At 38.8% G+C, this 21814-nt stretch overlaps 1 protein-coding gene across 2 annotated transcripts in view; it reads right to left on the bottom strand.

Annotated features, from left to right (window-relative positions):
- The window catches only part of ARHGAP42 (Rho GTPase activating protein 42), a 159751-nt gene that overhangs the window by 46835 nt on the left and 91102 nt on the right, over positions 1–21814 (bottom strand). For both annotated transcript variants that reach the window (XM_026675601.2, XM_087966177.1), the window contains 4 exons: positions 21437–21538; positions 18650–18760; positions 6058–6162; positions 896–1025 (listed from right to left, as the gene is read on the bottom strand). In XM_026675601.2, coding sequence (XP_026531386.1) covers positions 896–1025; positions 6058–6162; positions 18650–18760; positions 21437–21538 — 448 coding nt within the window. The remainder of the gene's footprint in view (positions 1–895; positions 1026–6057; positions 6163–18649; positions 18761–21436; positions 21539–21814) is intronic.

The following is a 21814-nucleotide window of genomic DNA, read 5'->3' as shown; positions in this document are numbered from 1 at the left end:
AATCCACTGTCAACATCTGGCTGACTGCGCAACAAACCAATGTAACAGAAAAGAGTAGTCCTCAACTTACAGTCATTGATTAGCACCTGTTAGAAGTTATAATGGCACTGGAAAAAAATGACCCACGACAAGTCCTTATACCTACACATAGTCATGTGATCAAAATTTGGGAGCTTGGCAACTGGCTTGCATTTAGGATAGTTGCAGCATTCTGGAATAATGTGATTACCATTTCTGATCTTCTCAGCTGGTTTCTGACAAGGGGAAGTCAGGTTTATGGAACAACTGTGTGATTCATTTAACAACTGCAGTGATTCAATTAACAACTGGAGCAAAAAATAGGTCATAAAACTGAGCACATCTCACTTAACAACCTCCTTGCTTAGCAACAGAAATTCTGGTTCCAATTGTGTTTGTAAATTGGGGATTGCCATTATATATAATGTGTATTTAACTCTATGACGTATCAACCTGTGGTTAATGTCAGAATATTCATAAATTGGCAGAGGCATGGTAACAAGGTCAGCCAATGAATAGGCATAGCAACTAAGTCAGCCAATGAGGACTGTTTGGAAACTGAAACTGGAAGGAGCCTGGGTGTGGCTTTGTATTAAGCTCTGAGCTCTGAAGCTGCAAATTTATCTGCAACTCTGAATCAAAACTGAAACTGTTCTCTGCTGTTCTCTCCTCTGCTTGTGTTTTTGCCTGTAACTGCTACCACGTTGGAAGAATCTGCAGTTTGTATTGTAAATTTACTTCATGTGTTATTATGTATATAAAGAAGTTAATGAATCTTGCTGAATCAGTTATCTGTGTGTGCTTTCTGGATGTGATTTTTGCGACAAACTCTGACAGTTAACTTACAAATATATTGTGTGGCCTATTGACTACTCACGTTTCTCTTGGATGTAGAGGTAGCCCTCCATAGTCCACTGGCTCGGTGGCCTATAATCCTGGCTGGCAGACTTCATTCTCTGCATCAGTCGTTCCACTTCCTGACGCGTGCTTTCAAAATTATTCCTGGTCTAAGCAAACAGACAGAGAAAAAGAAAGAGGAGTATATCACATTTCTGAATAGAATGAGTTATACGCATTCTATTCGGAATGTGATCTAGTACAATTAGTAGTTTACTTCTGCATAAGCCACTGCTCTGTTTCTATCTAAAATTTCTAAGGAAGAACTAACTATAAGCTTGCTCCAATGGTTCTGAATGTATAAAGCATCCAGATTTATATATTTTTTCCTATCTCCTTCTGCATCCAACATAAGCTAATCATGGTCTTCTTATATTATCTTTTAGTTGTCCCTCTTCCTCTGGCAAATATTCAAACATGTAACCTACTGTTTGCTACTATAAGCATTTACAGCCCAAGCAAAGTCTACAGCTTGTCAACATTTTTCAATTACTTTATGACTTCTCACTTAAGACCTTTAACTATGAAGGCACACATTAAAACAAGAGTGTCAAACCCACATCATCATGTGACGTATTGTGACTCCCTATCTTCGCTAAACCGGGCGTGGCCAGCGCATGATGCATCCGGCCTGCGGGCCGCGAGTTGAACCCCCCCCCCGCATTAAAAACTACAAACGCAAATGAGATAGGATAAGTGTCCCTGAAGCCCAGTAATGAAACATATACAGGTAGTCCTTGACTTATGACCATAATTGAGCCAAAAATGTATGCAGTTAAGAGAGACATTTGTTAAGTTGAGTTTTGCCCCATTTTACAATCTTTTTTTGCCGATGGTTAAGGAAATCACTGTAGCTACAGTAAATTTGTAATACAACTGTTAATTGAATCTGTTTTCCCCTTTGACTTGGCTAGTCAGAACGTCGTAAAAGGGGATCACATGATGCCAGGACACTGCAGCTGTTATAGATATGAGCCAGTCTCCAGCATCTGAATTTTGATCATGTGACATGGGGAAGTAGCAATGGTTGTAAGTGTGAAAAACAGTCATAAATCACTTTTTTCACTGCCACTGTAACTTCAAAAGGTCACTAAATGAATGGTTGTTAAGTCTAGGATTCCCTGCACCAGTATAAGCTGTGGTGGCACAGAGGTGAGAATGCAGCATTGCAGGCTAATTCTGCCAACTGCCAGGAGTTCAATCCTGACCGGCTCAAGGTTGACCCAGCCTTCCATCCTTCCGAGTTTGGTAAAATGAGGACTCTGATTGTTGGGGGAACAGACTGACTCTGTAAACCGCTTAGAGAGGGCTGTTAAGCACTGTGAGGCGGCATATAAGTTTAAGTGCTATTGCACATAGACTTACATGTTAAGTGTAAAGTCCTACACTTAGGCAAGAAAAACCAAAAGTACACATATAGACTGAGTGAAACCTGGCTTAATAGCAGTAACTGTGAGAGGGATCTTGGAGTCTTAGTGGACAATCAGCTAAATAGGAGCAGCAGCAGCCAAAAATGCTAATGCAATCCTAAATTGCATTAATACAATCAAGATCAAGAGAGGTACTAATACTACTCTATAAACACTTAGTAAGGCCACACCTAGAATACTGCATCCAGTTTTGGTCACCACACTATTAAAAAGATGTTGAGACTCTAGAAAAAGTGCAGAGAAGAGCAATCAGGATGATTTGGGGACTGGGGACTAAAACATATGAAGAATGGTTGCAGGAACTGGGCCTGGCTAGTCTAGTGAAGAGAAGGACCAGGAGAGACATGATAGCAGTCTTCCAATATTTGAGGGGCTGCCACAGAGAGGAGGAGGGGATCAAGCTGTTTTCCAAAGCACCTTCAGGCCAGACAGAGAATAATGGATGGAAACTGAACAAGGAGAGATTCAACCTGGAAATAAGAAGAAATGTTCTGACAATGAGAAAAATCAACCAAAGGAACAGCTTGCCTTCAGAAGTTGTGGGAGCTCCATCACTGGAGGCTTTCAAGAAGAGACTGGACTGCCATCTGTCAGAAATGGTGTAGGGTCTCCTGCTTGGGCAGGGGGTTGGACTAGATGACCTTTAAGGTCCCTTCCAACTCTGATTATGTTATCTGCTATTGCATTTAATAGAACTATTCTGCCTAACATCTACAGAACTTAATATATTAATATACTTGCCTTTATAACTCCTCCGAATACAAATGGCTATTAATAAGCAAACTATACAGTATATCTGAAGAGAATGCTAATATTATATATTAGTGTACAATTTCCTAGTATCGTAACATTGCAGGTCTCCATTAGTGCTTGTCATGAAAACCTAACTGCAACTATATTTTTTTCAAGTACAGATATAGAATCTCTCCTCTGCTAATAAAGTAAAAAGACTTCAAGGCAACAACATTATCACATTCATGTAAAGTGGCCTTGGAGGATATTTATTATTTTTAGCCAAGCACCAAATAAGCCAAAAAGAAACTCAGGAATTAAAAGAGTTTTTCCGTCTCTCTTTCAACTTACTGTTGAAGATGACATCTAACACTAAGTACAGCAGCTTTTCACAAGGTCAACAATTGGCAGAAATCATTGTGAAATGTAACCAGAGTTGTGGGATCTAACTAATCTAACAATGACCTGTAAATTTCCTCAGCGGTGTGGCTAAAATGCATCCCCTTTGCTCTTGCAAAATAGAAAGTTAGAGCAACAGTGACCCCTGGTGCTTTTAAAACCAACACTTCAGATATGATCTTAACAAGTACGCACTTTCCTTTTGCTCCCTGTGTTCAGGTTTTACAATTCTGTTGAGGGAACATAAAATATGAAACAGTAAATATGAAATTTTTGCTTCCTCAGTTTTGAATTGTTGACATTTGGAAGTTTGTATGAGGATCACCGTTTTCTCATCCTCTTCTTAATTCAGAGATTAAGAAACTTCTATTTATCTGTTCTCTCCTTCTAGGCAGCAATTTGGATTTGCCCCAAAGGTAAAACAGATGACAACACAAGAATTAAAAGTATTTTGAGGACTGACATCCACAATACTTCATTGTCTTCAATCATTGCACTCTACATTAATAAGCTGTTCAGCACAAAGCATATTTTCAGACTAACTCACCCTAATATTTCTTTTAGTTCCTTTTACATTCCAGTTATCTGTCCATGGAAATTCTCAGTCCTCCAGATCAGGGTTGTCCCAAAGTTGCTTTTTTCCAAGAGGCAACTGGACTTTCTGGTTTTTCTTTGAAGATGTTTTGCTTCTCATCCAAGAAGCTTCTTCAGCTTCTTGAAGTGAAACGTCTTCAAAGAAAAACCAGAAAGTCCAGTTGCCTCTTGGAAAAGCACTTTTGGGACATTCCAGTTATCTGGGATTAAGATGGAAAGGGGCGAGGGGGAAACTACATTAAACCATAATAAATATAAAATGCATTTTGTGACATATAATAAATATAAAATGCATCTTGTGACATATCCACAGAGGAGCCTCTGTGGCGCAGTGGTTAGAGTGCAGTATTGCAAGCTACCTCTGCAGTCAGCTGCCTACAATTTGGCAGTTCAAATCCCACCAAGGCTCAAGGTTGACTCAGCCTTCCATCCTTCCAAGGTGGGTAAAATGAGGACCCAAATTGTTGGGGGCAATAGGCTGACTCTCTAAACCGTGTAGAGAGGGCTGTAAAGCACTATAAAGCGGTATATAAGTCTAAGTGCTATTACTATATTCACTCCCATTTATTGAAATTATGTTTCCACATGTCCTGATGTCAATTAAAATTGCTCAAAGACCCTAGACTTGCAATTCTTAAGGATCCTTATCCCACGTGACTTTTTATAGACATCTCATAAAAATGGGAAGTTGGCGTGCTGCAGAACAAAATTCTACTCTCAGCGTTTTTATTTTCAGAATGCATCTGGACTTCTAACAGGCCAGTAAGAAAAAGGAAAACAAAAAAAATAACAGATGATCAAAGCACTTGCTCTGCTTTGAAGTGTGTCCTTTTGTGGAGCTGAACAATAAAAGGTAACAGGAAGATGGGTGGCAGATAACATTCCATTTAAGCAGTGCTTTTTAGCTGCATATAACCATATTACATGTAGTCCTTGACTTACAACCGTTTATTTCAAGGGACTTCTTTGGCAAGTTCAAGACTTGTGGCCTTCAACTCCCAGAATTCCTGAGCTAACATGACTGGAGGTAGAATTCTGGAAGTTGAAGTCCACAAGTCTTAAAACTGTCAAGTTTGAAGACCCCTGGGTTTATTTAGTGACCGCCTGAACTTACAACGGCACTGAAAAATATACTTATGACCATTTTTCACACTTACGATTGTTGCAGCATTCCTGTGGTCAAATGATCAAAATTTGGGCAGTTGTCAACTGGCTCATATTTATGACGGCCACAGGGTCCCAGGGTCATGTGATCCCCTTTTGCAACTTTGAGCCCAAACTTTAAGTTGCTAAGTGAGAAATTTGTTAAAAGTTGAGTTTTGCCCCACTTTACAACTTTTCCTTGTTCTTTTTTACAACTTCACCTTTGTTAAGTGAATCACTGCAGTTGTTAAATTAGTAACTTGGTTGTTAAGTGAAACAGGCTTCCCCATTGACTTTGCTTGTCAGAAGGTCACAAAAGGTGATTATTTGACTCCGGGACAACAGCAACCGTCATAAATGTGAGTGGTCAAGCATCTAAATGTAAATCACACTGAACCATGGGAATGCTGCAATGGTCATAAGTCTGAAAAATGGTGATAAGTCACTTTTTTTCAGTGATGTTGTAACTTTGAATGGCCCCTAAGTGAACTGTTGTAAACCGAGGACTACCTGTACTTGCTTATAACTTAGGGATGCTAAACTTGATTTTCCAAGGTAGAGACCTGAAATGTCTGTTCCTTGGAATTATAATTTATAATTGGTGGTTTTAATGTTTTTGTTTTTGTATTCTAAGCTGCCTAGAATCATGAGATGGGAGGCAAATAAATTTCAAAATATATAAAAAATAAATAAACATGATAAGCAATGCAGGAAAGTTTGTGCATGTGTGCCTGAAATTATTCATTTTATATTCTAGAGGTTTCAACGTTGTAACTGAATTGGGCATTCATCACAAAGGTATTCAATTATTCAAAAAATAGTAGTAAATGAAATTTAGCCTTACATTCTGCAAATTGAACTGCAGCTGTTGCTTGTATGGTGCAAATTCCTGGGCCAGCTCGTATCCCTCATGGTAAAATGTAAATAATCCCTGAAGAAATGCCAAAAGCTGGAAGAAAAAAGAGAAAAACAATACAAACGAGAACAAAACAAAATCGAATCAAAACCCAAATGAAGTGTGTGAAATTCATTTTATCCATCGTTGTAATGGAAGAAGCATGAATCAATGTCTGTGAAGAAATTAAGAGGACAAAATATTAAAACAAAACATGGTTTCTTTCTTTGGCTTTTTCAAAGAAGAATTGAGACTTTGATGCATCATTCTAAGCACAGTTCTTTAGCCCATCATAGAAGCTGACTGCTAGCACAAAGATGCTGTTTGTAGCTATGCCATGAGGGAACTTAGCCCAAGATGCAAATGTTGTCTCTTTTAAAGTCATTGACAGAAATCAGGAGGTAGGACAGCAGAAGAAAATAGAAAACAAGGCCAAGCTACAAGGCAGGGATGTCCAACCTTGGCAACTTTAAGACTTGTGGACTTCAACTCCCAGAATTCCCCAGCTAGTAAGTTGTCAAGGTTGGATACCCCAAAACTACAGGGCAAGGATAGGAATGGAAGACTGACTGGTCCAAGGAATTAGGAGGTAAGCCAGAAAAGAGCATGAAAGGTAAACAGGGAAAGAAAAAAGAAGAGAAAGAGATCCAAAGTTAAAAGCTGGAGTTGTATCTCGTTGAGAATAATTATTGTGATAACAAATTGAATCTGAATATTCACCGTAACTGCAGAGACCATGCAACATTGGTTAATATTTTAGGTCTTCTATTATCAGCAGATACTTCAAAGCAGTGGTGGGATTCATTTTTTTTTTTTACTACCGGTTCTGTGGGCGTGGCTTGGTGGGCGTGGCAGGGGAAGGATACTGTAAAATCTCGTCAGAGGTGGTACTTGCCAGTTCTCTGAACTACCCAAAATTTCCGCTTCCGGTTCTCCAGAACTTGTCAGAACCTGCTGAATACCACCTCTGCTTCACAGTTTCAAAGTGACAACTTGATAGCTAAAACTAGTACACAGGCTTACACACGTGGTGGGAGATAAAGGAACAATGAATTGCATTGTCTCCATTCCAGATTGTAGCAAAAGGATGAGATTCAGGAAGAACATTCAAAGTAAGACCAAAGTTAAGTCCATCTTCTAATTAACCAGAGTATCATTTTTTTACAGCAGTAAGCAAAACTTTTATTAAGCCTTTTATCAATTTTAGCATTATTAATGCTTGTTAATACTGCTAATTTCAGCATCAAGGTTGAAGATTATTTTTGCAAATGAATGTAAGCTTCCATTAATTTTCCCTAATTTTTCAATGCAGTATCAAGGTGTAACTTCCATGTCAGCAGGTTCAGATTATGTATGTTTGTTTTTAAATAATTAATCTTAGACAACTCCTGACACTAGATGGCAGTCATGGCAAATTTATTGCAAACTGCTACATCTCATATAAAGAATTTATTTTTCAGAAATCCCTACTTTAAACACTTTTGTTAATAAGCTACAGAAAAGTTAAATACTAGAATGTTTACTCTCTCACTGACCTGATACATGCAGAGTCACTTCTAAATAAGGGGGGGGGGAAAGAGATAAATAAATGAATGAATGAATGAATGAATGAATGAATGAATGAATGAATGAATGTAAGTCTGGTTTAGCACTGTGTAAGAAATAAAGCTGTATGAATCATCCAGCAAACTTTGGTGTAAAAAGTCCTGCATGAAGTAATATAAATGGTTCTAAGGTGTCTCCACAGATCTTCCATCAGTTTGAGACTCGGAATTGTGAAGATTTCAGACATGGATCCTGAATCATCTCAGACACTTGTACCTGAATTCATATATAGTCTTAAGATGGGTTGGAAAGTAGGTGAGCGGGCAGGGAAATAATTATCATTGTCACCAGTCAGCAGGAAGAGAAATTAAGTTTCTAGCTAGGTCTTATACAGCAGGGGTCGCCAACCAGTGGGCCGGGGACCACTGGTGGTCCGTGAGAAAATTTTGGTGGTCCGCAGAGAAATGTCACCCCCAAAGCAATTAATGTGGAGTGTGAAGGATGTATGTTTGTGTTTATATTCATGGTCAAGATGTGCACTGAAGATGGTGTTTAATTTCATTGTACGAGGTGCAATAACAATAAAGTAAACTAACTAATCCAGGCTATACGGGAACACAAGGCTGTGCCGCCCACATGGCCGGCGGGAACACAAAGCTTGCGTCGCTTGCATTGTGAACAACACAAGGTAGTGAGGGGAGGAGGAAAAGGGCGGAGGGAGGGAACTTGCCCCCAAGTGCCCCACGCACCTCGCATGGCCACCTGACTGCTTCTTTCTGCTTCTTTCTTCTTCTGCTTTTGGCTGCACGCAAGGAAAGCAGCAAAAGTCTTTCTTTCTCTCCCCCAAACTCCACCAGAAATGAGTCTTTGGGACCCTGCAAGGCATCCTGCTCCAAGAGGCTGCGCCAATGAGACAAGTCTCGCAAAGACTCATTTCTGGCAGAGTTTGGGGGAGAGAAAGAAAGACTTCTGCTGCTTCTGCTGCTTTCCTTGTATGAAGCCAAAAGTCTCTCTCTCTCTCTCCCCCACCCCCCGAGAACGGAGCTGGAAAGAGTATCCTGCAATCCCAAATAAAGAATGATCGATTACTAGGAAAACAGGGTGGGGAATTTTCCTGCAGACTTTTTTGGGGATTTTCCCAGGGTCTCTGGTCTGCGAGATTTAAAATTTTGAGTTTGGTGGTCCCTGAGGTCCAAAAGGTTGGCGACTCCTGCTATACAGTGTCCTTTGGTGATGGAATATTGTTTGAATTCCCAGGAGAGAGGGTGCATTCCAAAGAAGCAAAAGTTAGCACAGTTTAGAGAATGAGAATTGAGACAGCTCCTTCCTATTGGTTCCCAGAATATATGCTTTATGGTGCAAGGAACTGCTTCCGTTTGGCAAGACTTCTGCCTATAGGCGAGGAACAATAAAGAAAAACCGGTTAGAAGAGTCTCAATCTTTCTTGCTTTTTTGGAAGCCTGATACTCTTTAGGTGAAGAGTTTCTCTGTATCTTGAGTAATGTGTACAAGGTTGAACAATCTCCCTACTGTGGCAGCAAGACATTTTTCATTACATTACTGCCAACCACAGATGTCTTCAGGATCCAACATTTTTGAGAGTGTGATGCCAACGTGATGCAAGCTCCAACCCTTTCATGCATCAATACAAAGCTGCTGTCTATCATCTTCTCCTTCCTTTGCCACTTTCCAGAACTGGTTTCTTTTTTGGTAACCTGGTTTCTGTTTCTGTTTCTGTTTCTGTTTCTTTCTCTTTCTCTTTCTCTTTCTCTTCCTTCCTTCCTTCCTTCCTTCCTTCCTTCCTTCCTTCGGAAACAAATGCAAAAATTGTGGGAAGAAAGCAGGAGTGGGCTTCAGCTGGTTTGTGCCAGTTCGGCCGAACCAGATGTTAATTTTACATCTGGTTCAGCAAACCAGTAGTTCCAATGACTGGCTGACCCTGCCCATCCCTGCCCTTTCCCTCCCAGGAGTCCCCACGTGGCCCAATTTGGATCGCAGGAAAGCTCAGGGAGGGCGAAAAATGGGCCTCCCAGAGCCTCCGGAAGGCGGGAAACAGGCCCATTTCCAGCCTCCAGAGAGCCTCCGGAGCCCAGGAAGGGCAAAATGGACCTGTTTTCACTCCCAGGGTGGTGCAGGAGGCAGACTAGGCCACACCCACTGTGGCCACGCCCACCCAGCAACCGGGCAGAGAACCAGTTGTTAAATTATTTGAAGCCCACCCCTGGGAGAAAGACCAAGCAAGAAAGCAGGCAAAAGGGCATGAAATCAAGCACAGTTAGGATAAAGAAGACAGGGCATCCAGGAAAAGTCTTTCTCTGCCCCACTCTAGAAATGCAACTAGAAGATGGCATTTCTGGATGGGTAGGTGAGGCTGAGGAACATCTCCAGGATGATCATTCAAATTACAAAAAAAGGCCAAGTCCTTTTCTCCACTTGTGCCACCTGCTTCTTGGAAGGTAATTGTGCTTGTTCAAGAGTTACCCTGCAGTCAAGATAATTTAATAAGCATCCGGGTGTAAAATATGACTGGAAGAAGGGATTAACTGTTTTTAATCTGATCTCAGTAATTAAAATATAACTTTCAACCAGCAGGATTTTAATCACACCATTCAGATCTTAAAACTGAATAGCGGTAAGTTTACAAGCTTCTCCCTTTTCCTTCCAGACCTATGAAGAAATCAAAAACCTCTCCCCCCCCCCCTATTTTTGACCCAACAAACAGTGACTAATATAAATTTCCAGTTCATATGCAATATGTATCAATCTGGTTTATTCATTGCAATAACCCATAATTAAGGCAGCCAAGTTTAGAAATAACATTGAAGTTAAATGAAATTAAGAATCAAAAACTTTGGATCTCCTTGGGCTATCATTAAAATGGACAAAGGGTGGTAAGTAGCTAAATTATTCGAATTTGAATTCAGCCACTAGGTTGGTTATCATGGGATGTATCTGAATGTCAGATTGCAATCTCTTTCGTGGTTTTCATGAATACACAGTAGCCAGGTTAAATGAGTGAATCTATTTGTTGCTTGTATTTTGGTGTTACTTAATATAGATAATTTTAATTTTCACTTTAATTTATCATAATTATATATCACTGAACTGTCCCTGTTTCTAGATTGCTTAAGGGTCTTCAAACTTGGCAAGTTTAAGACTTGTGGACTTCAATTCCCAGAATTCCTGAGGTAACATAACTGGAAGAGGAATTCTGGGAGTTGAAGTCCACAAGTCTTAAAGCTGTCAAATTTGAAGACCCCTGGCTTAAGTGAATAAAAGCAATGAAAACAGATTTTAAAAAGCTAAAACAGTTAAGTCAAGTGAAAATCTATGCATTTTAAAACTTCTATAAAATCCACACAGTATGCTACTACTTCCAGTAAAGAAATAAAGTCTTTTAAGTTGAATTTATAGATAACAACTTAGTTTTCTTGGCAACAACATAGAAATGGCTTGTTATTTGCCTCTTCTGGAATATTCTTTCAAATTCCCAGATTATTTATAACCTATGTATTTTTTGAAGATCTCCCATCCAAGCCTTATCTTAGATTTCAAGTCTAAACAAGATCAACTAGATGGTGTCACCTCAGAGATATTATAGGGCTGTGATGGTGAACCTATGGCACGTATGCTTGAAGTGGCATGCAGAGCCATCTTTCTGGGCATGTCAGCTGTCACCCATTGCTCTTCTGGGTTCTGGCATGTGCATGCGCACCGGCCAGCTGGTCTTTGCACATGTGGGAGCACTGGAAACTGGAAGCAACCGGAAGAGCAGCTCTTAAGTGCATGGTTGTATGAACCTAGCTACAGATGTGAACCAATCAGTTTTGATTTTTTCAAGTAGTCTCCACCAATATCCTCCACATTACTGAATCTTCCCAGTTAGATTCAATGCTCCTTTTTGGGCTAAACTCAAGGAAAACCTCTATGGAGATTCTCAGGTCATGGTTGTCCCAAAGGTGCTTTTTTCAAGAGGCAACTGGACTTTCTGTTTTTTCTTAGAAGATATTTCACTACTCATCCAAGAAGCTTCATCTTCACAAAAAAAAAAAAAACAACAACCCAGAAAGTCCAGTTGGCTCTTGAAAAAAGCACCTTTGTGTCAAGGAACCAAGTAACCCAGTTTTTCTCCCTTAAAATCTAGTCTCATATCTTGATGTGGAGAACTGGACATTTCCATGTCTGGAAATTTCTATCTATCCATCCTAGAGATGTTAGTCTTCAAGATGTTAATCCTGAAGGCAGCAATAGTCTTCAGAATAGACAAATTTGGCACAGGTCAGAGACAATCTCTACATAAATAATTTAGAACTTGCAATTCTAAAAAAATTCACGAATTCTAGTACTGTTCTGACCAAGGCTTCCCGAGACTGTAATTAAGCACACGCTTAGCCCAAACAACTCTTGTTTTATTTCAACGCTGGGAATTATGTTCATTCCCAGCCCATAATGAGTCCCAAACAGTCTCACGAAATAAGCACCCACCTTTATCTCCTTTGAATTGCTGCCAACTAAAGTGCCAAATTAACTGTAAAAAGCAAAATGAAATACAATGGCCACACAGAGCTTCAAGGTTTAATCTGAACAGAGCAAACGACTTTGCTTTCTGCAAAGGTTTCTCCACCTTTGCATTTCCTTTATACCTTATGGAAGGGGCAATCATCTCCAAGCCTTACTTCCGAGTTGCCCCTTTTGTCTTAGCTGCTCTTGCCTTCTGGCAGCTCTGCGCACAGGGAACAGGCTCCCCTTGTTCCACCGCCTCACTGCTGCCAGATTCTGGAGGCTCCGGAGTCAGCACATAATTCCCAGATGGTACTGGCCCCATCTCCGTATCGGATACAGGACCCTTGTCTGAGTCCTCTCTAGACTCCCGGACTGGTCGCTGTTCTTCCCACTGTCCTATTCTGCTGCCGTCTGCACAGGCTGCCAGCTAACCACAACAAGTACACTTAGTGCTTGATATCCAGGACTGGAGCATTCACAGATTTATCTTGTTACTCATCTTGTGGGCTATTCATCTACAAAGGATTTCCATGGCCAGATGTTACAGAGTGAACCTCCTGCAGTACAGCAGGATGATGTTGGAACTAAGGGTGAACAGGTCCTTTTTCCCCTCCTTATTCCTGCTCCTTAAGAAGGCGGTTGGAAAAGATGTCAGAGAGGGAATGATGATCGCATTAATTATTTCTTAGTAGCCCTAGTAATTTTCTTTCATCTGTTGCAGAGCTAATTACAAAATTCCTCAGAATCTGACCTTCTTCGGAATTAATCTTGTGGTAAATCACTTAGGTATCTAGGACAACTGCCTCAGAGTGTGGAGGGTCTCTTCATCTTCAGCATAACACCAGATGTTCAACTGTACTGGTGATGGTCAGGAAGCCACCCACATGGTGATGATCTACAGTACATCCAAGTAAAAATGTTTTCCTTGTTTATCCTACCAACATTTGCTGGATCCACATGCATCTGGTTCCTGCTGTCTCTCTATCCTAAGGAACTGACTTCATCTTTTTCAAAAATTTCTCGCTATCATTTTCCATGAACAGGTGGATTCATTTTTCTAATGTCTCTGAACCAGAAACGTTTACGGCCTTTGTCTACTGTGATTTCGGATATTTTTTTTTCCCCTAAGAAGCTGATAGTCATGTCTGCTTGCAGAGTTAGCAAGCTGGCTGCCCTCACGGTGAACCAGCCAGACCTTATTTTTCACAAGGATAAAGCTGCTTTTTATATTATTTCTCACAAAGGTTGTGACTGTAAACTATTGTAGCCAGGAATTCATTCTAACTCTTTTCTCCCCATACCCATTGACTGTTTCAAATTTCAGGCATACGTCATTCTATAGAACATAGAATAACATAGAATAAAGGGTTGGAAGGGACCTTGGAAGTCTTCCAGTCAACTCCCTTCTTGAGCAGGAAACCCTTATATCGGGGTCTTCAAATTTGACAGCTTTAAGACTTGTGGACATCAACTCCCAGAATTCCTCCTCAGGAATGTTAGCTCAGGAATTCTGGGAGTTGAAGTCCACAAGTCTTAAACTTGCCAAGTTTGAAGACCCTTGCCTTATACTATTCCAGACAAATGGCTGTCCAATCTCTTCTTGAAAAACCTCCAGTGATAATCTGTTATTCTCCATCAAATGTAGAATACCTCTGTATTAGGTCAACATACCACTAACTAGTTTAATTGTCACCCTACAATTGACTTATGACATTTTATGGCTTCCATAACCTAAAAGGATCTACATTCACTTCACCTACATTGTTAGAACAGCTGTCATTTCCTCAAAGAGATGCCACTGCTAGTTATCTGAAGATCAGCTCTATGACCTCCAACCTTCAGCTTTCACAAAGCACCATAAGTTGGTATTTAGGCCAGAGTATAAACTGATTTCCACAGTCCAGTTCATTCTTCACTTATTCTGATACTATCTGCCCTTGCATTTGTAAATAACTCACCCATTTATGAGGTGCACAGAGATCAGCAATGAAAAAGAACATATTATCTACCTGTAATCATGTTTCTTCAAAGACACATTATGCTATACCCTACCTTCTATTCCAACGCAGAGAATCAAAAATTGGCACTTTGTAACCTGTCTTATTGCTAGCTGTTATTAGTTCAAAAAACTCTGGAGAAAGTGCCTATGTTCAGTGAAAACAATGTTTGAACACTTTTTTTATGGCAACGTCAACTCAAAAACACGGTTTCAGGTCAGCATCCTATTCCTTACATGGTTTGAAGTCTTGTTGATGGCATTCTTGGACAGATGGTCCTAGTTGCTATAGAGGCCAGGGTGGCTCCCACATCTACAAACAACTTGTAGAGCATTTAAACAACTGCCAACTTCATATTTTAAAAGAATAAGTTTAGGTCCTAGGAATAGTAGGAATTGTTCCTTGAGATCTATGAACAGAGCAGGGCAGCTTTCCGGGGGGAAAAAGATATCAGCTTCCCATACCAGAGCACCTATTATAGGAGTGGGCAACTATGGTTCCTTACAGTCTGTAGACTTCAACTCCCAGAATTCCTGAACCAGCTGTGGAATTCTGGGAGTTGAAGTCCATAACTCATAAAGTAGCCATAGCTGCTTGTTTCTGACCTATTACATACCAGTAGTTCTGTTCCCTTTTTTAGCTTTCAAATTTATGGACCTTTAACTCCTCAAATGCTTCAATTCCACAATAATAGCCATGCTGGCTAAGGAACTGAGAGTTAAAGTCCAAACATCTGGAGAATGTCCAGACTGGAAAAAGCTGCTGGAGAAAACAACCACCCTTTAAGAGCCACCCAAGCTTCAGCAAAACCATCTTAAATAAATTTCTTCTTGGCAGACAAAGTGAATTGTTAAGACTACCCCTTCTAAAAAATATATGCATGGACCAATACCAAGGAACTCTTGATAACTATTCCACTTTTTATTGAGAGTGGTAGTTATCTGAAGTCACTTGCCTCTCTTTCCTCACCAGATTACTAACCACATTGGTTTAAAACTTGATTGTTCAAATATATTTTGTGGTAGCTATTACTTTTTCTTTCTCTCTCTTCCCTGTTTTTTTTTTTTAAAGGAACTAGAAAGATAATAACTGCTTGGCTGATGAACTGAGGGGTAGAGGTCAAATTCCTACCAAAATCGTCTTCCTGTGAGAATGAGATGACCAAACAATCTCAGGGTCAACAACACTACATAAAAATAAATACAAGACTATTTGAGGTTTTCAGATACTATGTTTTGTTGGCTGGAGCCTTAAAGCTGCTAGCATAATCATGGCTCGAGCTATGTTAAACTTTGATTTATTGAATGGGTTAATTTAGGGATTCAGAGAAAGGTTAATGTTTGTGGATCTACATACAATTATGTCCAACAAAACATTAAGCATGTTCATCACTGCACAGTTGCAGTACCAAGTTCTAAACGAGCCACTATAGATTAATTACCACATGAATTACTTATTAGCTCAAATCCAAGGTTTTTCAAAAGTGTAATTTTATACGATTGCAACAATCAGGGGATGCATAGTTATAGGCGAGATGGCTCGTAATCTTTTGTGGCTCTACTTAATAAAACAACTGTTTATAAAGAGACTTATCGTCAGACATCAGCTAAAGTGGTTAAGTACACATCCTCATCTACAGTTAGAGATCTCTTGAAAGTGGTTATAGGGAGAAATTGTGTCCCTAGCTGTTGTGCAATTAATGTTTGCAGATAGTTTCTTGTGTTTGTTTCTTGTAAGGAAGACTGCTGCCATTATTACACTCATCAAATCCATACCCTCTGAGGCAGGGCCATCAATGCAGCCATTGAAGCCATAAATTTTATGGTTTCAGTCTATGTATTTTGTTACATCAGGGGTGTCAAACTCAAGACTGGTGTCATAGGCCAGATCCAGCCCGCAGGATGCTTAGATCTGGCCCACAGGGCCACCCTGGAAACAGCGAAGGACCAGTGCCTCTACCAACGAAAATGGAGCTCAGGTGTGTGCGTGTGCGTGCACAAGCTCCATTTTTGCTGCCAGAGGGTTGCAGGCTGTCGCAGCTGGAAACGGAGCTCGGGATGTCCTATTTTACAACCTTTCTTGTCACAGTTGTTAAGTTAGTAACACGGCTGCCCCATGACTTTGCTTGTTAGAAGGTTGCAAAAGGTGTTCACATGACCCTGGGACACTGTGACCATCATAAATATGAGTCAGTTGCCAAGAATCTGAATTTTGATCACATAACTATGGGGATGCTATAATGGTTGTAAGTGTGAAAAACAGTCATAAGTCACTTTTTTCAATGCTGTTGTAACTTCGTCACAAAACGAACTGTTGGTAAGTTGAGGACTACCTGTATTCACTAGCACTGATTATGTTACCTAGCTGGGTAATGAAACATCAACTAGCAAACAAACAAGCTCGAAAACTACCAAGGACTCCACAGTTCATCCCTGAGAGACATATATTCTCTTCTTTCAGAGTTCAATTTTTATCTACATTATGCATCCCACAATCTGACTTTGGTCAAATCTATTTAGAAATTATTTGACTGTGCTAAAAGAACAGGGTTGGAGCATAATAGTTCCACTTTTATAAACATTTTCTGTACTCTTTTTTATTATTCTAAAGGTCAAATAGATTTATTTTAAACCTGAAGAATAGTGTCTCTGGCAAGCATTTCAGCCAATTTTTACATTATGAAATTCTAGTTGCACATACAGCACTGCCATGAAAATGTCACACAGATAGATGGCAAGCTATCTGCAATTTTATTCCACAGTGGATGAGAAAACCTTTCTGTGAACATTTAAAACATGACTTAGTTTAAACTTTCAGTTGTTTACAGGAAAAAAATCACTTCCTTAATTAACTAATATATTTTACTTGATTTGCATTCCTTGCATGGGTACAATTCTGATGATTAAGAACTGCATCCACTAGGAATCATAACACTCTTTAGAATTTCACTAGGAAGTCCTTATTAAGGTAATCAATACCGCTGGTCAGCTTTGGCTCAATGAAAATATTACAATCCACATTTAGGAATATTTGAATAACAGAGTTGGAAGTTGAATATTATGGAAAAGGAGCATAGTCAATCAATCCTATGAATTATTTCTATTTTGGTCTGTATGTAGAAGTATATTGGTTATAGCAAATAGCATTATTAAAACTTACAGACTCAACAAATTCAAATCTTGGAGGTCTTCTAATCCAACTAGAGGAGACCCTATACCAGGGTTCTTCAAACTTGACAGCTTTAAGACTTGTGGACTTCAACTCCCAGAATTCCTCTTCCAGTCATGTTAGCTCAGGAATTCTGGGAGTTGAGGTCTACAAGTCTTAAACTTGCCGAGTTTGAAGACCCTTGCCCTATACTATTCTGGTTCAAGGGGAGACACCATACCATTCTGAACAAGTGGCTGTCCAACTTTTCATAAAATTCTCCAGTGATGAAGCACCCAAAACTTCTGGAGGCAAGCCATCCCACTGACTTATTATTCCCACTGATGAGAATATCTCCTTAGTTCTAGGTTGGAGCTCTCTTGATAAGCTTCCACCTGTAACTTCCTGTCCTGCCCTCAGATGCTTTGGAGAACAGGTTGACCTCTCTTCTCCGTGACAGCTCTTCAAATATTGGAAGACTGCTATCATATCACCTGTAGGCCTTATCGTTAGACTAGACATATACAGTTCCCATCAATGTTCATTATGTGGTTGAAACATAGTTTGCTGAGCTACAGCAGGGGTGTCAAACTCGATTTCATTGATGGCCGCATTGGGGTTGTGTTTGGCTTCGGGGGGGGCGTGGCCAGAGAGGGTGTAGCAAGTTCGACATCACTCATGTCAGGAGTCGCCTATGGTAGCCCAAGTGCTCTGCCACTGAAAATGGAGCTCGGAAGGGCCATGTGCATGTCTGATGGAGGGAAATCACTCCTCTTCCTTTTTCTAAATTATTTTTTATTTTATAATTTTATAAAATTAAATTATAAAATAAAATACAAAAATACAAATACAGTGGGAAGGAAAAGGGGAAAGAAAAGTGAGAAAGGGAGGAAGAAAAGAAAAGTATTGACTTCTGACTTTCCTGGTTGCAATAGAATAAAGCATTAACATCGAACCTCAACTTTTTACCTTTCCATAATAATATAAACTAGCCGTTTCTATAACAACAAATCAATCAAATCAGTAAAACCCAAAACCAAAGTTTCATTTTTTCCCACCTCAAGTACAAAGTCCAGAAGCTGTTTCCATGTAGGAAGTGGGAGTGACTTTCTACATGGAGACCACCACTTCTATGTAGAAAATCATTCCCCTTCCTATGAAATCAAATCTCATCTGTACTGTTCACAGAGATCCCAGAATTAATAAACAAGAGCTTTACTGTGAGATAAATAAATATGAAAATATTTTGAAGTTGGGATGTTTGAATGGATGTTATGGAAAAGTAGCAATATTTCAATTTTGGTCTCTATTTTATGTTGGTTATAGTAAATAGCATTATTAAAACTTACAGGCTCAACAAATTCAAACTTCTTTCTCTCTTGCACTTCTTGGATTTTGAAGACATATTCTAATGATGCTTCATAAAAATTTTGATGTTCTCTGTCAATCTGGGTATCTGCCTAAAATTGAAACATAGAATGACTGTAAAATATACAATTCAGATTATTAGTATTGTTATAATTACACCAGGGAAGTCTTCTGTAACAGAAGCTCCATATTAACTCAATATATCCTATAAAAAGTAAACACACGATAAATTCTCATGGTTAGGCATTCTACTGGATTAGAAGCAAATTGTTTCTTGCTCAAATAAAAAAAAATCTACCAGAATAGATAGAGCAGCATGAAAATCTACACACTGCAAAGTATACAATCATCTGAGATTAATATTTCCATGGAAGAAAGTCCAATGACCCAATCACAAAGGTGGCACAGAAAACTCACTCTTGGTTTCAGACATGATGAATTATTTGATCTGAGAACTATTCTTTAAAAAAATGAGAGCAATAAATAGTTCTCAGTTTTGGGACGGGAAGGGCTGTTTCTGATGTTTTATTTAGCATTTTCTCCGATCCAGAACATAAATTATGTTAGAGAGTAGAGTCAGTTAGCTCAAATTCAAATTAATTGTTAGACAAAATATATTCCTCTTATGGAAAAGAAAAAGTATTATAGAAATCTAAATTGAGTTAAAATTGAGTAGAGGTTCATTTTGTAATCATGTTCGTTCTATCTATCTATCTATCTATCTATCTATCTATCTATCTATCTATCTATCTATCTATCTATCTATCTACCTACTTACCTACCTACCTATTAAATGTAAATAATGATTGATTAGCAATCATCAGATTCAGATGTATAACGGAAAGGATTATAAAGAAAGAAATTAAAAAGAAATACATGAACACTCATGAATTCTACAATCCATGACTTAAATTTAGCCAGTGAAATATGGAGAATTGATAAAATATGGATGAAATGACAGCCTAGAAACCATTTATTGCACAATCAAGATTTATAAAGCAAAAATTTCAAAGAAGTAAGCAATACATAGGGCATTTTTACTGGTCCCAAGCCAAAAAGACAGATACTTCTACAAATCCCATTGAATCAATCACTTTAGTAAGATCATTCAATAGACATCCAGAGGACTTATAAGCAATTAACTTCCTTTGACTTTGGGTAACTGCCTATTGAGATAAAGTTCCTTTAATCACAAAAAAAACCTTTAGCAACCATAGAGAACTTCTGGGAAATACAGAAGACAATTTTGGGGTTTGATGCACCAAAAAGCATGGTATAAACCAGACTTTTCTATTATGATATTTACTAGGTAGAGGTAATCCTTGACTTATGACCACAATTGAGCCCAAAATTTCTGTTGTTAAGCAAGATGAGTATTTCCTATACACTGTATATTAACTGAGTATTTTCTCATTTTTATGATCTTTCTTGACACATTTGTTAAGTGAATCACTGCAGGTGTTAACTTAGTTACACTTAGTTATTAAGTGAATCTGACTTCCCCATTGCTTTTGCTTGTCAGAAAGTCACAAACGGTGATCACATGACCCCAGGACACTGCAACCATCATAAATATGAGTCAGTTGCCAAGTGTCTGAATTTTGATCACCTGGCCATTGGGGATGCTGCAATGGTTGTAAGTGTGAAAAATCATCGTAAGTCACTTTTTTCAGTGCCTTTGTAACTTTGAACAGTCACTAAACGAACTGTTGTAAGTCAAGGACTACCTTTATACTGGATTTCCAGTCTCAGAATAGCCAGCACAGCCAGTGATCAGGGAGGGTAAAGCATATTTGCAAAACAACTGGATGACATCATGCTAGAATAGATCATACTAGAATAAATGTTGGGCTTCACCCTATGGATGATGGAAATGTATTCCCGATGAACCAGACTAAAGGGTGTTTATAGGGAGTGGAGGATGATAATGTTCTTGAGGAATAAATCCTTAAAAATTTGCAAAGCCCAACAAAAATAATAAAGAAGTTAAAGACTTCTGACGGTCATACCCTACCCAACACTTTCCCCCCCTTTTCTTGGAATGAGTGGGTGCGTCTGTGGGCAACATTCTAGAATCCTCAGTGGGCTATGAAATGTTTAGCTTGAGAGTCTGACAGTGAATAACAGGAAATAGGAGTAATCTGGTGATTTTTTAACTTGCTGTTCTACTCTCCTGTTGTAACAGCTGGAAAAAAAATGAGACAGATACTAGACCAAGCACCACTACTAATCTAAATAATTACTAAAATGACATCAATATTCCACAATGAACCATTAGTAGTTTTGTTTCAAATAATTAAAACTGATGTTTTAATTGAAACAAAAATTGTTTGAGAAGGGGGTCCTGTTCTGTTATGTTTCAAAATATTGACAAATCTAAACATGTCTTTGTGCATCCCTATCTTTCAACCCTAAATTAAATGACATGAGATGGCCTAACTTTCATCTGACAAATAATCATTGTATATTACTTCTTTTAAAGTCATTAATCTTTCTTCAATAGCTTCTTGTCAAAGACAACATGAAGGAAAAACATATTAAATCCAGAGCTTAAATATCTTGGTCATAAAAGAAACACAGCTAGTTTCATATTTAAAATATTAAAACAGACAAATACTCCTTTGAATATAACATTACTTTGACCTCACGTACTTATTTACATAATAAAATACTTTCATTTCTGCCCTGCATAAAACAAATATGCTTTATATCTTTTGCTTTCCTCCTTTTAAATTTGAAAATACAAAATCCCAGTTGTAAAAACTTACATCTTGCAGGTGTGACTCCTTTTTCTTAGCTGATAAATTTAAGTGCTTCTCCAGGGTGGAATAATACTTTTCACTTTCTTTGTCAAACTTCTTCTTTCCTTCCTGGAAAATAAAGACACTTATAAAGTAAAAGAATTGGAAAGTCAAAGAAATGCTTATGATATAAAGTTTTTAAAAAAGTCATTTCGCCCCTCAGAACTTAGAAATGGTGGCTTAAACATGAGAGATCAAAACTGATCTCTCAATTGCTGTGAAGACTCAGAGTTTAAATGTAAAATGGGTCCTTCACACCACTTCAATCATTGTTTCTATAATGAAAAGACTTTAGATTCAAAGACAAAAGATTACATCAGAACATATAATTGTTGATAAGTTTGT

This window comes from Notechis scutatus, chromosome 5 (genome assembly GCF_049901735.1).
Source record: "Notechis scutatus isolate UNSWTSFEM ecotype Mainland chromosome 5, rNotScu1.2, whole genome shotgun sequence".
Classification (NCBI taxonomy): domain Eukaryota; kingdom Metazoa; phylum Chordata; class Lepidosauria; order Squamata; family Elapidae; genus Notechis; species Notechis scutatus.
Note: the sequence above shows the minus strand (reverse complement) of the source record. Positions and strands in the feature narration are given on the sequence as shown.